The sequence below is a fragment of the Psammomys obesus genome, unplaced genomic scaffold (assembly GCF_907164565.1).
Source record: "Psammomys obesus unplaced genomic scaffold, mPsaObe1.curated_primary_1811, whole genome shotgun sequence".
NCBI lineage: Eukaryota > Metazoa > Chordata > Mammalia > Rodentia > Muridae > Psammomys > Psammomys obesus.
The window spans coordinates 7,406,548-7,427,034 of record NW_026596095.1 but is presented as its reverse complement, the minus strand read 5'-3'; the positions used below and the strand labels follow the sequence as shown (position 1 = coordinate 7,427,034).

Here is a 20,487-nt window from a genome sequence, read left to right as displayed (position 1 = left end):
GAGGATTGATACGGGGGAAAGGGAGAGGTCATGGAGGGGAAGGGAGGAGATTAGAAGGAGAGGAGGGAGGAGGCAACCTTGGTTTAGCTTTCCTTTTTCTTTGTAATGATCACCACAGATACTTTAAAAACAAACAAACAAACAACAACAACAACAACAAAAAAAAACACAAAAAAGTTGTCCCAGCAGTTCTGAGTATCTTCACGTGAATCTGACAAAAGCAGCTTATGTGCTTTAAAATCATATTTGAAAATCTAAACCCATGAATAACAGCAATGCCAATTAGGACATCTAACTTAGTAAGTGGAAAGCCATTGAGTTTTTCCATTTCACAGATGAGGCAACTAAGGCTTGGGGATCTAGTTAGCATACCCGACTTCGGGCACTCAGTGGACTATGACACCAGGCTCTCACAGTCTGTGTGGAGGACAAGAGGACTATCTGTCCACACATCACCAAGAAGTTCTAGCACCTCCTGTGAAAACACCAAGTGAACGCTCTGGTGTGTGGAGCAGACAACAGTAGTACTGGGTACAGATATCAGCTTTACTCTCTTGGGGAAAATAGGTAAGCTCTGAGTTCCATATTTTTATGAAATGGGTTAATAACCCCTTCATGACTAATTTACTGTGTGGCTGAAGGAGACATCTTCTTTACACTTCCATGTTGCATTTACTTTGGTAAAGGAAGTTTTTAAGCAATGCTAGGAATTCTTTTCCTGCATTTAAAATTATATATATATATATATATATATGTTTGTATAAATAAATAAATATAAATGCTCTTAGCATCTACAAATAATGTTTTTCCTTAGTGTTATACTAGGTCAGTGTTATACACTTTGAAGTGATTTTATTGTAGCCACAGAGCTCTCATCAGGGTGCTTAATATAAAATGATTCCTCGCTTGTCTCATATGATAATAGTAGATAACGTCTTAATTGCCAAGCTTTTAAAGTTATTATTGAAATTCTCCACTCACTGTAAAGTGTAACCTGACTAGATAAACATTAATATGTTTTTTTTGTTTAAGTAAAGACATGTTAAAAATCTTTTATTTAGACTCTTATTAAAGATGGGGAAAGGTAGGAGTTACAACATATTCTGGGTAAAAACATTTTGATCCTACAATAACACATATCCCAAAACCATATGCTTATATTCAAAAGTTACATGTGTGTGTGTGTGTGTGTGTGTGTGTGTGTGTGTGTGTGTGAATGCAGAAATGTGTCCATGTGTCAATCTCTGGTGTTACTTCTCGAGTGATGTCTGTCTTCATTTTGGAACAGAGTTTCTCATGGCTTGCAGCTCACCATGTGAAAAATGCATTTTGGTTGAGTAGAGCTGCTTGCAGTAGAGTGAGGGGTAGAGGGACAGGAAGTGAAGCATTTGAGAACAGTACTGTCACTCTCTTCATTAGGTTCGAACTGACACATGTCCATCATTTAGATGGAATTTTCTGTAGAACCAATCCCAAACTGTCTCATGTCAAAATGGAAGTAGCTGAGAGAAAGGCGCATTTGAAAAATGAATCAGAAGACCACACTGAAAATAGATCATAAAATTTTATTTGTGATCATTCACAGAGATATTTTAAATGCACTTCTACATTTATCATTTATCTTATATTTATCTTTGAAATATGCCACAGATTGTCATTTTCTGATTTACTTCCCATAGACTCATGTTAAAATGTGACATAAAGAAGAAATAAATGAATCTATGTGATGCTATTTACTGATTATGAAAATAGAGATGTGGAAAAATATTTATCAATCTTAAAAATATCTGTTTCTCTTTCACTGATTTTGAAATCATGTAAGCATCAAAGCAAAGAGTAGTTAGACCTGTTCTTCTCATTACATGTAAGTTTCAGATCTGCTGTTTTTCATCGATGAACCGTGAAGCCTGTGGCTCAGTGCTATGTGATCTGGGCCTTGTTTGAACGTTAATTGCTCTCATAATGAAAGTGACTATGAAAAGCAGGCAGAACAGTTTGTGCCCCGTGAAACTATGGCATTAACCAGGTATTCAGTCCAATTCCGTATTTCATTAGGAACATGGCTTCAGTATTTAAGCAAAAATGACATTTGAGCCATTCTTGGGCAGTCTGGATACCTGTTTCTGGCACGCGTGAGGAATAGCAGTTTAGTCAGGAAATACTCTCCCTTTCAGTGTCCAGCACCAAAGAGTGAGTTACTTCAGGAAAGGGGGGGTTTAAGAAATTCTAGAATACCCTCTTCCAGGTTTTGTTCCCCTTGTCATAGTAAACAATGACTTGACTGCCTTCAGATGTTCTTAATGGAGCTAATTACAGGTCCTTGGAAACAGTGTTAAAATTACAGGTAATTTTTAATTACAAAGTGTTTCCTTGGAAACGGTTTCCTGTATATGAAAGTGTACTTCATTCCAAAATAGTTCATTTCACTTACAATTAGAAATCAAAGAATGAGCATGGCATAGGGCAATTTAGAAATTGTCACACTAATTGCCATGAAAAAGTTAATTTTTCACAGTAGACAACCGATGGAGCACATCCAATTAACTGGTACGCGGTTACTCACCAGCTACCTCAGAAAAGAATTATTCCGTTTATGACCATTAATTGGTCACCAGCATTAGACGTCGTGTTGTTTCCCAATTTAGGTATTTATTTAGAAATTATACATGTATAGCTATGAAATTTGGAAAGAACTGACCACAATGACTACCATCACTATTGTTTTTAAAGATGAGCCTACGTCGGGAACATTCAAGTTCACGGCAGCTGTCTTACAAATCACCTTAGCACACCGGCTTCACGGCTAATGGTAGGCCTCTCTTTGGTTTGTAAGGTGTTGCCCGGGAAACCATCCTGATACAGTCCATAATAGGACAGACGCTGAGGCACAGGGTACAGCCTGTGCATGTGTCGCTAACCGTAGGCAGGTGAGTTTCTGGATCAAACCGGATAGCCTGCAAACAGAAATCAAGAGAGCTGAGCCACCGCTCCCCAATGTCAAGAACGCCCCCATTTTAGCGTCAGCATCTCTGTGACAGTAGTGGAGAGTACCGCACCGAGCACCGTCGGTGGTGCAATGACAGACAGCAACAGCTGAACTGACGGGAGAAACAGAGGAAACGCCCTTACCTTGGAAGTGCAGTGTTTACAGTTTATCAGAGGCTTTTCCTTCCGTGTGGGAGGAAACATTCTGAAACACAGCGCTTCTGCTGTCTCTGTTAGCGAAGCGCTCAGGTCTCGCCAGTTGACCAGGCTGAGGTAGCTTGTGCCCGCGGATCTTGGATACTTTCATACAGACCCAATTACCCCTCACACTTCTTGTTCTTTTCTTAATGCTTTCGTGTGTGTGTGTGTGTGTGTGTGTGTGTGTGTGTGTGTGTGTGTGTGTGTGTACATGTGTGTTTGTGTGTGCAGATGCACGTGACTGTGGAAGAACATGTTCATGTGATAGAGAGGCCAGAGGAAGGACGACCTATACAATCCTACGCTAAGATGTGCTCCCTCCACAGACACACACATACACAATAAATACATATAAAAATAGAAACACTTGCTTGAAGACTAGGTAAAATCTCTCCATGCCCCATTGGTTTGAATGATCTATACTTTAAAGGGGGGGATCATTTTATTATTGATCTCAAAAACTACATTATTTAGTTTATAGCTTATAGTATACTTATGGCTTGAACATTTTAATAAAAATAATAATAGTCTTGTAGTGCTAACAATTGTTTGTACTTTTAAACAACAGACCTTGATGAAATACGTATCCAAAAGATTTCTAAGCCTCGTCATTTCTTCCATTCATTTGGAAAACCCACCAGGTCAAGGTCACAGTTATGTAGATGCTGTTTAAAGAAGTAGCTTATAAGCGAACACACCAGTAGATGAAACCCTATCCTAAAGCCACAGAGAAATGGATGGTGTGTGTTCTGCCTACCCAGGAGGAGAGGAATCTTTAGCCTCTCCTTTCTGTCTTGTGGCAAGCTCTCAGCCAAGGCAGGGAAAGCACTCATGGTCACTTCTATCATCAGACAAACCAGAAATATCTCCCTGTCTTTTCTGCTACGAAGAAAATCCTAAGCCCGACTTCTACAAGTAAGTGGTGGGGAATGTTTCTTTTCTTTTCCGTTTATCAATTACTGCTGTAAAATCCCCATTAATACAGGATGGAGGAGAATCCTCTATGGGCTGAAGGAATCAGGCCCTTTTAGGGACTTGGTAATAAATGACAGTTCTCTCTGCAGTCGGTGTCACATCATAACCTCCCCTAATGGACATTATTTTGCATGAATTTCTGTTTTTAGTTAAGGCTTTCTCTCCAGCTTCATGGGTGATGAAATGATACTAAAATAATAGTGTGCACTAAGGTGGCTGTATTGGTTATTTTTCTCATGACTGAACCAAATACCCAACAAGAAGCGACTCAAAGAAAGGAGAGAGGGAGGGCAGGCTTATTTTATTTGGGTCACTGTTCAGAAGATGTCCACCATGGTGGAGAAGCCATGGCAGCAGCTGACAGCATCACGTGTGGGTGGAGCAAGAAGCAGAGAAAGATACTGCGCGTGCTCCGCTCTTCTCCCATTTTTATTCAGTAGGAAGAAACTCCAGCACGTGGAATGGAACCTTTGAAACTATGGGCTGTGCCTTGTCCAAAGAGGTGGCCTAGCAGCCAAGAGTGCTTGCTGCATTTACAGAGGACCCAAGTTTGGCCCCTAACACCCAAGCTGGGAACCTTCTAGCTTGTAGGTTTTCACCTACAACCTCTCCGGCTCCAGTGGATCGCAGGCATGCATGCACACACACAGTACATGGTCCTCCTGACACATGCACATAAAACACATAAATAAATATTGAAAACTAAAAATCAAATAGGCCAGTGCATTACAAGGACAGGAAAAAGGACCTGCGGTGTGGGGACATGTTTGGCAAACGTGGTTTGGATTGTAAGTTTAGTAACAGAAGACACATGCTATCCTTATAGAACCATGCCTCTCTGCAGCGTCTTAATTCCAGGAGGGTTCCTACCTGGTAGCCAGAGTCATTGCAGGTCATGTAGCATTTGCCGCAGTTGATGCACATTTCCTCATCGATCAGGGCCACAACTTGCTCCATGATGCTCATCTCACCGAATGTTCCCAGGTATTGCAGTGATTTTCCAATTACATCCTAGAAAATGGGCAGTGAATTACTCACAGTGCTCAACCTCAAACAATTCCTAAATAAGCAATATCTGCCCGTGTTTCGCCATTTTGAGCTCACATTGCATTGTGTTTACTTATGGGCTTGGAGTGTCACAGATGTCACAGATGTCACAGAGGCACTTTCTGTGACACTTAGCTCACTTGGTTTTGGGAGATGGGCAGTATGCACGGGCAGCTTAGAAATATAAGGCCACTGACTGTGGAGGTGGCTCAGTGGTTCAAGTGCTTGATCTGAAACCGTAAAGATCAGAGTTTAGATCCCCAACATAAAATGGAAAGTCACTGAGGATGATAACTGACACCGTCTTGGGATTCCACAAGAGTACATACGTATGCATACATGCACCTTCCTATAGGCCTGCGCGCGCACACTCTCTCACACACACAGACACACACACACAGAAAGAGAGAGGGGGAGGTACAATGATAAGACCTAAGCAGCTGAACGCAATTGCTTTTCTGCTGGGCACTCTAAAACAGCACTTTGTGTATAGACATTAAACTAATGCTCTTAGGTTTTTGTAACTTGTGTATTCCAGGGTTTGCATTTGGCAGGATCTAAAAGTAATGTAAACAGACAAAAAGGCACCACATTTACCCCAGAGACTCCACTCCACTGGGGATGAGGGAAATGAAAACAAGAATGCATCCCGTTTTTATTGTTGTTCCTTTGATTCTTGATTTTCATTTGAAAGGTGCTCTGATAGCTCACTCACCTGTCATGTCTCCAAAAGTATAGTTCTTTATTGAAGAATTCTAATTTATGCTAATTAGCTAGGGAGATCTAGGTTGAATTAAATGCTCTTTCACTCTCAAGGAAGCAGCGACTGCTCCATTCACGCTGAGAATCTTTCATGCGGTTACACACGGCTTTGTTTCCTATATTAATTGAGATTATGCTTAATATGGGAAGCACAGAGGATGTTTCATCAACACTAGGAAGCACTTTGTTTCAGCAAACAAAACAGAGGAATGTAACAATGTTTGTCAAATTAGTGCGCTGTCAAGATTTTCTGCTTTTGTTTTTAGCCTTTAGAATGAGAACGGTTTGTTTGAATTCAAGGTCTACGTTCAAAGAGGTTGGCTCTTGTTCATCGCCCTCGTTCTACATTGTCTTGGGTATTTTATTTTCTGGACTCCTTCTGGCCTGGCATGATGGCCTCTCTTGATTGTCAACTTACTCCACTTAGAAGAGGGAACCTCAAAGGCAGAATTGTGGGATTGTTCTGCGGCCATGTCTATGGGGCATTTTCTTAATTACTGATTTATAGAGGTGGACACAGCCCACTGTGGGAGGTACCGTGCCTGGGTAGGTGGGCCTAGGCTGTATAATAAGGTTAGCTGAATACACAATTGAGAGCAAGCCAGTAAGTGGCTTTCCTTCCTGATTCCTGCTTCAGCTCCTGCCTACAGGAGCTGCCTACAGGAGCTCCTGCCTTGAGCCCGAGCTGGCTTTTTGGGATTGCCAGTTGAAATTAACCCTTTCGTCTCTCAAGTAGCTCTTTTGATCCATGTTTCATTAGGGCAACAAACTAGAATGCTCCGGAAACTTGAGCACTAAATTATCCCTATAAGCTTTCAAACGGAGACAATGTTCAAATTATCCTTACACTTCATTTTATACTCTTAAGCCCTATGAGGATGGAGAACTTCTGCCTCAAACACTTTCTCCATGGTGTGCCAACGGGGAAGATGTAATTTCAGCTGCATTGCAGCGTGTTTGCAGGTGGGCCCTTGACATCCAAGCTCACACTGCATTACCAATTGTGTGTGTGTTACCAGCAGAAACAAGATTGGTGAGTTACCCACCGAACTTGTAAGACAGAACTGCAGCACCCTTCTACTTTCCTTGGCATCGTGTATACCATTAGGATTTTTTTTTTTTCAAATGAGGGAGACTTCTAATTTTACTCCTATTTCTCTCTTCTCTAATGTCATCTGCTGTTGTATTTACTGAAGGATTTTTTTTTAATCTCCTCCTGGGTCTACAACCAGTTTTCAACATGACTCATTAAGTCCCAGTCATTTTTCCAGTCCTGTATATCTTTTAAAGAGAGCTCAGATGTCTCTACTTCGTGAGGACTTCTTCAGTCCTTCTGTCTCCTTTCCTAACCAAATGACAAAATGTGTTCTTTCCTCTTTCTCTCCCTCCTTCCCCTTCTCCCCTTTTCCCTCTCCTTTATCATGATCTGGGATATTTCATCCATTTTGGAAAATCAATGATAAGAGATAGGTTTTGAATTCTATGACACTTCAGGCTAGTGCCTTAATTTAAAATCATTTTCTTATTTAAACCTCATGCATTTTAGGGATGATGAGGTGACTGTGATTTAGGATATGAAATCAAGTAGATGATGAAATAAAGTCTCAGATTACTGCTGCTAAACTTCGAATGCCGTGATCATATGCACTGTGCTGGACTGACTTACTTGTTATCCTCTAGCAAATCCCACCTCACATTGCAAATGTAATTTTAAATCTAGATTCCTATGCCTTTCTTTTTTGTAAAGCAGAGCTTTATTCATCTTTGAATCAAAAAAGGTATATCTTGTTTCTGCAGATCATTACACCACAACGGATGCTCAAATATTTGTTCAATAAATATATCATTTGTACATAACAGTGACTATGTATGTCACTGTTATGAGTCTAGGCATATATGTACAAATGATTTTACTATGTAGTAGTAAAAGGTCTATTGGATATTTTTATTAATTTAGGCATTGCACATGTAAAAGATAATCAAGGAACTCAAGCAGTTTAATATTTTCTAATATTTCAAGATAGTAAATGCATGAGCATTTATTTGGGTGTGAAAGTCTATTTATGTGTAATAGGAACTAACTTTTTAAATGCAAATAAATCAGTCAAAACATCTCTTGTGCAGGATCTGATCATCATGGGAGAAATCGCTAGTTAAATCCTCATCTGATGACTACTCAGGAAAATCTCTAGATTTTTTTTTCAGAAGAAACATACTTGCCCAAGAGATTTCTATTATGAAAAGCAAGTTTAACCTCTCTGTATATTATATATGCCTTTTGCTCTGTTTGAGATTTGTAGCTTTTATTTAAAACACCATTTTTTAAAATACAAAACCAGACAGAAGGCCTTTGCAAGTTATTAACACGGGGGAGGGGGTCAAACATCTACTCATGATAGATTTTTTAAGTATATCATCTTCATTTTTAATCAGGAAAAGGATAAAAGAATAGCATCTGAAATCATTTTGGCAGGATCAAATAAAAATTAAGAAAGAATGGTCATTCTTTGTTGCTAAAAATGTAGACATTTGTTGAAAACCCTCCATTTCTAACTATACTGCCTGCCAATGGATATTGTTGGTCATGTCCTGAAATTTGTAGTTTGCAGAAAGATGTAGATCACTGGGCACGTACCTAACTTTCAGGTGGTGCCTTGTAGAGTTTGCAGGACCTCATTTATTATTCCATACATAGTGCACACACACACAGTTTGAGAAATCTGGGTAACCATTCCTGTTTACTAAGAATGCTTCTGCATGGAAACTATGACACTGGATCCTTTAGATTATACCCCACTCATTTGACTTGACGTGTGTGTGTGTGTGTGTGTGTGTGTGTGTGTGTGTGTGTGTGTGCAAACTCAAAGTTGACATCAGGTATCTTTCTCAAACACTGCCAATCATATGTATGATGTTTTTTTTGAAAAAATGGGTCAGTCATTATTTCTATTTGATATACAGTTAAAGGCCAAAGAATATAAACCTGGAAGGACTTGATCTGACCTCTGATGCTTTACACTTTTCTCACTATGAGCAATATAAATTTATTAGTTTTGACCTACTTTTAAAGCCGATTGAAGTACCTTCAAATTGTGATTATTATCTGGGCACATTAACTGTAGCTTTGGGTCCTCACATTCGATTAGCATATTTCCTACAATTCCTGCAAATATGTGCCCTTCAAAGTCCAGAACCAAGGACAGCATGCTGTGGGCAATCACTGTGACTTCTAACCGGATGGAGCCATGATTTAAATCATTTGGTAGAGTTGCTTAATTACTTTGCCTTGTCCTCATCTGCACTATTATCACTGCCCCAGGTCCATATCTTGTCACTCCTTGCCTTATAAACCTATCAGGAGAGGAAATGAGATCATTTGGTTTGCTCTCACCTAATTTATCCTGATTCTTAATAACTTTGTCCTTATAAACGCTCCTATGTCAAAAGTTTAGTAATCTTTGCACAGTTCCCCTGGGATGGGATCTGTTTCTATTTTTTTCTCTGCTCTAGTAAAACTGTCTACATCCCCATATCTATTCCACCCTTTCCCTTCCTTCCTTCCTTCCTTCCTTCCTTCCTTCCTTCCTTCCTTCCTTCCTTCCTTCCTTCCTTCCTTCCCATGGCTCTCATTTGGTTATTTTGAGACAGGGTTCTTCTCTGAAAACTAGGCTATCTCTAAACTTCCTATGTAGCCCAGGCTGGTCTTGATACTGTAGTAGGCCCACTGTTTCAGTTTCTTGAGTGCTGGGATTACAGGAATCTGTTGCCCAGCTCAGCTTGCTTTTTCTATATTAAGAAAACCCAGAAAGATATTTGTTTTCCATCAGTTGGTACAGTGTTCTCAAACACAAGTGCTCTCAGAGAATAACAGTCAACTTATCGTCGATCTCATGTCTAGCCCGCTGAGCTAGGAAGCAAGCAGCAAACCCTGAGAAAGGGTGGTCTTGGATTTGAACTCAGGAGACTCTGGCACTTGAGATGAGGCCAGCATAAGCTGAGCTGGGGATGACCAAGGCAGTGATTCAGAAAAACACTGTGGCAAGAGGCAGGCTAGAAGCAAGTGAAGTTGATAAGAGAGGGTGGTGGCAGAGCAAAGTGTCTATGAGGGACACAGTGGCATGGCTGGCTTCAGCTCCAAGGCTCTGACCACAGCATCCTTCCTGTGTGGGGAGGACTTCGTCTTGAAGGGCCGACTTGCTGAGAGCCGGGGTTTCATTTGCTTTAATGAAGCTTCATTCTGATATCTTACCTCTAGTAGGTTCTCAAACCTATTTTCCCTCCTCCTTTTCAATTCTAACAACGTGCTATGTGAGGATGCAAGGGAGGATAATAGGAAAGGAACAGTTTTTCTTTCTAATTGTGACTTAACAATACACCATCTGTTTGAAGCAGTGGGTGTATTTTTTTTTTGACTTTTAACAGATAAAAATACATTCTTATTTTGCCTAATACCTTCTCCAAATTCAAATCCCTTCGGTGAGTTGATCCATGTTTAAAGCTTGCTGTCACCTTTTTGTGTTTATCATTGATAAGCTCTTTTCTTGTAGGATCACTGGTCACTAAGTTATATAAATACTTAACCTTAAGCTTATTTTTTTCCTGGGAAAATATGTAGTGATTATCTTATCAGATTCCAAATGACAGCTTCTCATCCTTGGTCCATCTTTACATTAGGGACCCAGTGATGTTCTTACTTGTCTTGTTGCTGTGATGCAAGTATCTTCCAAAAGCACCACAAAGAAGGAAGGGTTCATTTCAGCTTATAATTCCAAGAATAGAGCCCATGATGACAGGGAAGTCATGATGGCAGGAGCCAAGGCAGCTGATCACAGTGCTTCTACAGTCAGGAAGCAGGGAGAGATGAATGCTGTGCTCAGCCTGCTTTCTCCTGTTTATTTAGCCTATGGAATGGTGCTTTCATGCTTAGGATGGCTCTTCTCACCTCAGTTCAAAAAACCCACTATGGAAAATCCCTCACAGATATACTCAGACTTTAGTTTTCATGGTGATTCTAAATCTCATTGACTCAACAATCAAGATTAGCAGACACAGGGAACTATGAAATTTCATGCATAACTTTCTCCAAACTTCCAGATGCAGATTTCCTAAGGGTGGGACACGTGTGTTTACACAGTGACTTCCTTTCTTGGCACACACACACACACACACACACACAAACCCTCTAAGTTAACATGAATGGCTACATCCCTCAGATTCCTTCAGGTTCCGTTTCTCTCAAACACAAGCTTTTTATAAGGAGTCTGAACTAAGCCTAGGAGTCTTCTTTTGAGAAAGGATATTCCCAATAGCAAAGGTTATTCCATTCCTTTTCAGGTGGTTTTCCTTCAGTGGAGTGGGATTTCCATCAAAAGTGTAAAGACTTACACAGCTGCTCTTCCTGCCCTCCATATTAACCATCTGGTTACAACATCTCTGATGTCATCCTGGGATGACATTTCCATTTTTCTTTCATTCCAGTGTCCCTCAGCTGGCTCCTTTTCACATCACCTTCAGGCTCAAGGGTTTCCATGCACTTACACATCTGACATACACTGCTCCTTCCTCTGTTCTTTGACTGGACCTCTTCATTCTAAGCAACATATCTTTTTCCTCTGGCTGTATTCTGGTCAAGCCAGGAACCACACATCAATAAATCTCCACATGACTTAAGAGATTATTTTTGATAACCAAATTCTGCTCAGCTTTTAAAGTCCAACGTTGATAGGTTTTCAACTGCTATTTATTGGTACATAGACAACTGAGAATATGAATGCTGCCCCCAGCCTGCTTCTCTGGATCCTTCTGGAAATTGCTGGGCAAGCCTACTTTATTTTTCTTTTTGTGCAGGTCCCTTTGTGCTCTGTAGTATCTAATATGGTCTTACAGTTTTATCCGAGTGCTTTTCTCCTTCCTTTCACAATTCAATTGAAATAATAAAGCACTCGATCAGGCTGACTGGTCTCCTGCCAACACTGCCTTGCCAGTCTTATGAGATGCTGTCTATCTCCTCCTCTAAGCAGCAGGAAGAAGTGATGAAAACATCACTAGTGCCCCTACACCATTCATTTTCCTACCCAGAAATTCAAAGACGTTAGAGATACATTCCCAGCCTCATAAGGAGAATGAGAATTCATTCTCACATATATCAACAGAACTGGGGCTCGTTCCGGGACTTCATAAGGCTTGGCAGGCTCTCAAGCCTTCGTTATCTGCTGCCAGGGAATAGAGCACGTTTCTCATTTTGCTGGGCCACATGTCCGCACTGTCATGTCAGTTATTTCTGGCCAGGAGGCAAAGCTGCTCCAGTAGGAGGCACTGCATGCTTTCCTGTATGTGCTGTGGGTGACTGTGACACACACATAAATATGTGTGTAGGCCTGTATGTATGTACGTATGTACATATGTGTATGCATATATATGCATGGTATATGCATGCGTATGTATGTAAGTAACCTTTCAGATGGTCTTAGACTACCTTACTGAAGGACCATTGGAGCTACCTTGGGAGGTCACATCTCTTTCTCTTTCTTTATCTCATCCTCTTCAGCCTTGTTGCACTGATTTGAAATATCTCTGTCTGGTCCAGAATTCTTTTCCTTTTCCCTTTACAAACTGAGCAGTTTCATGTTATAGATACATGCATGATAAATGCTGTTGCTATGAAATGGAAAGAAAGATGTGGGAGTGATAAAAAGAAAATCATCTAGATGATGGGGTATCTCCAGGGGACTTGTCATTCATTGGAGGGGTAACGTAGGTACTCTGAGGCCACTTTCTGCTTCCAAATGGCAAAAAAGAGTCAGGATGGCATAAAGACTCCCAGTTTTGACCAGGGTATTGTGGCACAGTATGGAGAATGACACTTCTTGGCGCCCTAGATGGGATTCTTATTGGATTAACCAGTCTGTTTCTTTATTCCTTTAAACTGTATTAAGTTTGATTAAAAGAAAATGTAGCTTGAGGGATGACTTGAGGGTTAAGAGAAACTAGTGCTTTCACAGAGGACCAGAATTCAGTTGCCAGGATACATGGCAATACAACTGCCTGTGACCCCAGCTTCAAGAGTTCCACCCCCTCTTCTGGCTTTTACAGAAAGCTGCACACACATGCAAATAATCATACACAGACAAACACGTTATTTTAGATTAGATTAGATGGTTAGATTAACATAAAAAGATAAAATAAATGTTTTTTAAGAATACTGATTGGCCAGAGGGAGCAGGATAGGGAGGTGGCTCAGTCGGTAAAGGTTTTGCTGTACAATTGTGGGAACCGTGTAAGCTGGGTGTGTTAGAACATGGCCTCAGCCCCAGCACTGGGGAGGAAGAAATAGGCATGTCTCTGTGGCACGACAGCTGGCCCAGCTAGTGGAATCAGTGTGTCCTGGGCCAAAAAAGAAATCCCGGAGACACAAATCAATGACACAGGATCCCTATCTTCCCCATTCTTACATATAGGTGGATGCATTTCTGCACACGCAGACACACACACACACACACACACACACACACACACACTTTAACACTTCTCTGTTCTATCTTTTCTATAAATTATTATTTGGCAAAATGAAGTCAATGCATTGATAGCACCACCTACAACAACCAATGGACTATATGGATTTGAGCTCTCATGACTGTGTATTATCACAAATATATTTAGACATTATACTTTGCAAGCGTAGTGACTATCTTGAAATATCGTCCCCAATGCCATGAAGAACAATGCCTTAGGATATAGGTTCAGATCTTGGCTTTGATAATGCATTCCTAGCTGTGTGACCTTGGGCAAATTAGCTAACCTCTCTGTTTTTCAATTATTGAAATTGTAAAATTGGAAGGATACAAGTATTTCATCTCATCAGGTTGTTGAGAGGCTGGGATGAGCTCATTTACAAACATGTTGCAGTGCTCGAAACCTCATAAGACCTCAATAAATATTAGCTTTTATTATTAATTCTCTGCTTAATTAACACTAATTTATTAAACTCTACTTTAAATATCACCACCTCTGCGAAGCTTCCCACCATTACCCGAGGCAGGACTAATCCCGTTCAGTCATCTGTTTTCCCAGAGCATTTTGTTCGTATTTGATTGAACTGTAAATAATTTTCAACATGTGTCTTTTTCCCCTTGTTATGCCATGTGCTTCCAAAATATAGACTTCTGCCTTTTTAAAATTCATGCTGTATTCCTTCTCCCTAGCATGATTCCTAGATTGCAATGAGAACATGTTGAATACATCCTAGTGATCTGTCGCTACTGAGGTACAAAAATCCTTGGCCTTGGACCATAGTTTGTATTTCTCTGGAATCTGTCACTGTCCTTAGTTCTCTGCTGTTCAAATAAAAGATATTCAACAAACATTTGTTGACAGACTGCCTACCTGTGGAGTGAGAGACCATTCAGCCATTTCACTGGCAACAGGAAGAATAAAAGAACTAGAGAAGACACCTATTGGGCACGCTGTCCTTTGAAACAATATCGTCATGTTCGAATCAGAGAAGTTGGCAAGGATTAGAATGGGGGCACCTGAAGCAGAATCTTGTCCAGACAAGAAAGGCTCAGATAATACTGTGGGGCGATGGGGTTCCTTCCATAGCAGATGGGAAATCGTACACTGTGGTAGCAGAGAGAATAAACAAGGCTGAATCACGGAGTTCAAACAGGGACCATAAGCATCTACAAAGAGGCCAGGAGAGGAAGAAACACACTGAAATAAGTAGATGGTTTCACAGAGAAAATATTGGGCTTGAGTTCAGGGAATCTTATGAAAGAAGGGTGAGATAGTGAGAACTGGAGAGGACAGGAGCTCCACAAGGAGAGCAACAGAACCAAAAAATATGGCCACAGGGGTCTTTTCTGAGACTGATATTCCAACCAAGGATCATTGATGGAGATAACCTAGAACCCCTGCACAGATGTAGTCCATGGCAGTTCACTGACCAAAAGGGTTCCATAGTAATGGGAAGAGGGACTGTCTCTGACATGAACTGAGTGGCTTGCTTTTTGATCACCTCCCCCTGAGGGGGGAGCAGCCTTACCAGGCCACAGAGGAAGACAATAGAAGGTCTGAATTGTCCATTTTCATGCCTAATATTTTCTCTGTGAACCCATCTATTTGTTTCTTCCCTCTCTTGGCCTCTTTATAGATTCTTATGGTCCCTGTTTGAACTCTGTGACTCGGCCTTGTTTATTTAGTCTGTTATTACAGTGTACGATTTCCCTCTGCTTTGGAAGGAACACCATCGCCCCACAATATTATCTGAGCCTCTCTTGTCTGGACAAGATTCTGCTTCAGGTGCCCCCATTTTAATCCTTGCCAACCTAGACCTCTTGCTCAGGTGTAGCCCATGGCAGCTCTGTCTCCATGTGGGTTTCCTAGTAAGGAGAGCAGAGGCTGTCTCTGACATGAACTCTGTGACTGGCTCTTTGATCACCTCCCGCTGGAGGGAGTGCAGCTATGCAAGGCCAGAGAGGAAGACAATGCAGCCAGTCATGATGAGGCCTGATAGGCTAGGGTCAGATGGAAGGGGAGGAGGACCTTTCCTATCAGTGGAATTGGAGAGGGGTATGAGAGGAGACGAAGGAGGGAGGGTGGAATTGGGAGGGGATGAGGGAGGGGATACAACATGAATAAATTGTAATAATAATAATAATAATAATAATAATAATATATATATACAAAAAACAATGACAGTGGGCCAATGTTGACCTGGCTGTTACTACGACATGTGCATATGAAATAGCTTCTGATGGGACAGATATAACATCTTGATATTAAAAAAAAAAAAAAAAAAGCAGGAAACTGAGTTCATGACAGAGGCAGCCCCTGCTCTCCTTACTAGGGAACCCACATGGAGACTGAAATGGCTACATGTGAGTAGGGGGACTAGGTCCTCTCCATGCATGGTTCTTTTTTGGTGCATCAGTTTCTGCAGGTCCCCTGTGGGCCCAGACTTTTTGGCTTTTTTAGTCTCCTTGTGGAGCTCCTGTGTCCTCCAGGTCTTTCTACACCCCCTCTCCTTCTTCCATAAGACTCCCTGAGCTCTCCATAAAGTTTGGCTGTGAGTCTCAGCATCTGCTTTGATTGTCTGTTGGGTGGAGCCTTTTAGAGGACCTCTGTGGTAGCCTTCTCTCCTGTTCCCTCTCTTCCATTACTTCTGGTGTCTATCCTGTTTTTCATCCTGAATGAGATTTAAGCATCCTCTCTAGGGTTCTCCTTGTTGTTTAGCTTCTTTAGGTCTGTAGATTTTAGTATGGTTATTCTATCCACTTACAAGTGAGTATATACCATGCATGTCTTTCTGGTTCTGGGTCACCTCACTCTAATTCTATCCATTCACATTCAAATTTCATGATTTCCTTGTTTTTAATAGTTGAGTAGTATTCCATTGTATAAATGTGTCACAATTTCTGTATCCATTCCTCAACTGAGGGGCAACTGGGTTGTTTCCAGATTCTGGCTATTACAAATAAAGCTGTTATGGACATAGTTGAAAAAATGTTTGTGTTGAATGGTAGAGCTTCTTTGGTGTACATACCCAAAAGAGGTATAATTGGATCTTGAGGTATTGCTATTCACAATTTTCGAGAAAGTGCCAGATTGATACCAAAGTGGTTGTACAAGTTTATGAGGCAAGCATTTCTGTGACATAGGATCCCATGTATCAGCCTGTATTCAGCTGTTTCTGCTCAGTGCATTCAGGCTCCATGAGAGCCAGGGTTTGCTTGCTCTTTGAGTGCTATGACGGTAACAGCACTGTTTGTTTGGTGTTGATGGCTGGGAATCAGGGATTACTATGTAATGTGATGGATTTTATGCTGACTTCGACTGTTGTTACAGCTAAAATCTGGAATCCCAGTGACTGCATTAGACAGACAAAAGTGGAACCATAAAATATGGACTTCATCAACACATGGGTATTTCTGACCTTGTTGACCAGGAATTCATTCTATTTTATTTTATTATTTATTTTTCCCCTGAGACAGGGTTCCCCTGTGTAACCTTGGCTGTCCTGGACTCACTTTGTAGAGCAGGCTGTCCTTGAACTCACAATGATCTACCTGGCCCTATCTCCCTGAGTGTTGAGTGCTGGGATTAAAGGTGTGTGCCACAGTGCCTGGCTTAGGACTTCATTTTTTTTTCATTTTCAAAATTTTTTATATATAATATAATTATTATTTAAGTATTACACTTTATTCCATTATATATAATTATATATAATTATGATAATAATTATATTATGTATAAAATTATATTATATATAATTATGTTATATGTAAAAATTTTTATAGATAATATAATTATCTTTTTATGGGGTAAGATTACTGTTTTATTAAACCTATACATCAATGTAGAACTACCTATCTTAGCAACATTGAATGCTCCCATACAGGAATATAGATAATCTATCTCTTCATTTTCTTAGCTCATCATTAATATTTTCCACCCAAGTACTGTCCTTTTTTTTCCTATGAAACTTTTATTTTATTTTATTTTTTTCTTATCAGTTATATTTTATTAACTCTGTTTCCCAGCTGTATCCCGCTCCCTCACTCCCTCCCAACCCCACCCTCCTCCCTCATCTCCACTTGCCTCTTTCTAAGTCCACTGATGGGGGGGACCTCCTCCCCATTCATCTGATCCTGTTTTATCAGGTATCTTCAGGATTGGCTGCAAAGTCCTCCTCTGTGGCCTAACAGGACTGTTCCTCCCTTTGGTGGGGAGGCCAAAGAGCCAGTCATTGAGTTCCTGTTAGAAATAGTCCTTGTTCCCCTTACTATGGGAAACCAATTGGTTACTGAGCTACCATGGGCTACATCCGAGCAGAGGTTCTAGGTTATATCCATACATGGTCCTTGGTTGCATGTCAGTCTCAGAAAAGACCCTGTGCCCAGATATCTTTCGTCCTTGTGGAGCTCCTATCCTTTCCTCATCATACTAACTCCCCTTCTTTCTTATGATTCCCTGTACTCTGCCGAAGGTTTGGTTATGAGTCTTTGTATCTGCTTTGAAAACACTGCTAGTTAGAGTCTTCCAGATGCCTTCAGTAGATTCTTGTCATACGTTCAATGCACATCGCAACTGTCTTTCTAAACGAGGATTGATCATCTTACCGCATGTCCACTCTCTTGATTATCTTTTTTTAGGTTTATATATTTCATTATGTTTGTCATATCTTATATGTCTATATAAGCGAGTATATACCATGTTTGTCTTTCTCCTTCTGGGATATTTCACTCAGAATGATCATTTCTAGATCCCACCATTTGCCTGCAAATTTCATGATTTCCTCCTTTTTGATTGTTGAGTAGTATTCCATTGTGTAAAAATACCACAATTTCTGTATCCATTCCTCCGTTGATGGACATCTGGTTTGTTTCCAGGTTCTAGCTATTACAAATAAAGCTGCTATAAACATAGTTGACCAAATATCCCTTTTGTGTACTTGAGCAAAGTGTGAGTATATACCTAGCAGTGGTATAGCTGGGTCTTGAGGAAGTACTATTCCTACTTGTCTGAAAAAGTGCCAGATAGATTTCCAAAGTGGTTGTACCAGTTTACATTCTCAACAGCAGTGGAGGAGGGTTCCCCTTTCTCCACAACCTCTCCAGCATGTGTTGTCCCTTGAGTTTTTCATCTTGGCCATTCTGATGGGTATGAGGTGAAATCTCAGGGTCGTTTTGATTTGCATTTCCCTGATGGCTAATGAGGTTGAGCATTTCTTTAAGTGTTTCTCTGCCATTCGATATTCCTCTGTCGAGAATTCTCTGTTTAGCTCTGTTCCCCATTTTTTAATTGGATTACTTGTTTTGCTGCTTTTCAGCTTCTTTAGTTCTTTGTATATACTGGATATCAGTCCTCTGTCAGATAAAGGGCTAGTGATGATTCTTTCCCAATCTGTAGGCAGTCGTTTTGTTTTGAGGACGGTGTCCTTTGCTTTACAGAAGCTTTTCAGTTTCATGAGGTCCCATTTATTGATTGTTGCTCTTAGAGCCTGTGCTGTTGGTGTTCTTTTCAGGAAGTTGTCTCCTGTGCCAATGAGTTCTAGGCTGTTCGCCACTTTTTCTTCTAACAGATTTAGAGTATCTGGTTTTATGTTGAGGTCTTTGATCCACTTGGACTTTAGTTTTGTGCAGGGTGTTAGATATGGATCTATATTCATTTTTCTGCATGTAGACATCCAGGTGGACCAGCACCATTTGTTGAAGATGCTGTCTTTTTTCCAGTGAATGGTTTTGGCTTCTTTGTCCAAAATCAAGTATTCATAGGTGTGTGGGTTTATTTCTGGGTCTTCTATTCGGTTTCATTGATCCTTCTTTCTGTTTCTATGCCAATACCATGCAGTTTTTATTACTATTGCTCTGTAGTACAGCTTGAGATCAGGGATGGAGATACCTCCAGATGATCTGTTGTTGTACAGGATTGTTTTGGAGATTCTGGGTTTTTTGTTTCTCCATATGAAGCTGAGAATCTTTTTTTCAAGGTCTGTAAAGAATTGAGTTGGTATTTTGATGGGAATTGCATTGAATCTGTAGATTGCTTTTGGTAGGATGGCCATTTTCACAATGTTAATCCTACCAATCCATAAGCACGGGAGATCTTTCCATCTTCTGAGATCTTCTTCAATTTCTTTCTTCAGAGACTTGAAGTTTTTCTCAAACAGGTCTTTCACTTGCTTGGTTAGTGTCAGCCCAAGGTACTTTATGTTATTAGTGGCTATTGTGAAGGGTGTTGTTTCCCTAATTTCTTTCTCGGCCCTTTTGTCTTTGGTATACAGGAAGGCTTCTGATTTTTTTAAGTTGATTTTGTATCCTGCCACTTTGCTGAAGGTGTTTATCAGCTGGAGGAGTTCTCTGGTTGAATTTTTGGGGTCGCTCATATATACTATCATATCATCTGCGAATAGTGACACTATGACCTCTTCCTTTCTTATTTGTATCCCCTTGATCTCCTTTACTTGTCTTATTGCTCTGGCTAGGACTTCAAGTACTATGTTGAAGAGGTATGGAGAAAGTGGGCAGCCTTGTCTTGTCCCTGATTTCAGTGGGATTGATTTAAGTTTTTCTCCATTGAGTTTGATGTTGGCTATCATCTATAGACTATAGGCTTGCTGTATATTGCCTTGCTGTATATTACTATGTTTAGATATGTGCCTTGTATCCCTGATCTCTTCAAGACTTTATACATGAATGGGTGTTGGACTTTGTCAAATGCTTTTTCAGCATCTAAGGAGATGATCATGTGGTTTTTCTCCTTCAGTTTGTTTATGTGGTAGATTACATTGATGGATTTCCGTATGTTGAACCACCCTTGCATGCCTGGGATGAAGCCTACTTGGTCGTGGTGGATGATATCTTTGATGTGTTCTTGGATTCGGTTTGCAAGTATTTTATTGAGTATTTTTGTGTCAATGTTCATAAGAGAGATAGGTCTGAAGTTCTCTTTTTTGTTGGGTCTTTGTGTGGTTTAGGTATCAGGGTGACTGTTACTTCATAGAATGAGTTTGGTAATGTACCT

The 20,487-nt window shown here is 40.5% G+C and overlaps 1 protein-coding gene across 1 annotated transcript in view; it reads right to left on the bottom strand.

Annotated features, from left to right (window-relative positions):
* Nucleotides 1–1,545: 1,545 nt before the first annotated feature.
* Dpyd (dihydropyrimidine dehydrogenase) overlaps nt 1,546–20,487 on the bottom strand; it is an 844,213-nt gene continuing 825,271 nt past the window's right edge. The window contains 2 exon segments of the mRNA XM_055628041.1: nt 1,546–2,954; nt 5,029–5,169. Coding sequence (XP_055484016.1) covers nt 2,784–2,954; nt 5,029–5,169 — 312 coding nt within the window. The 3' untranslated portion in view covers nt 1,546–2,783.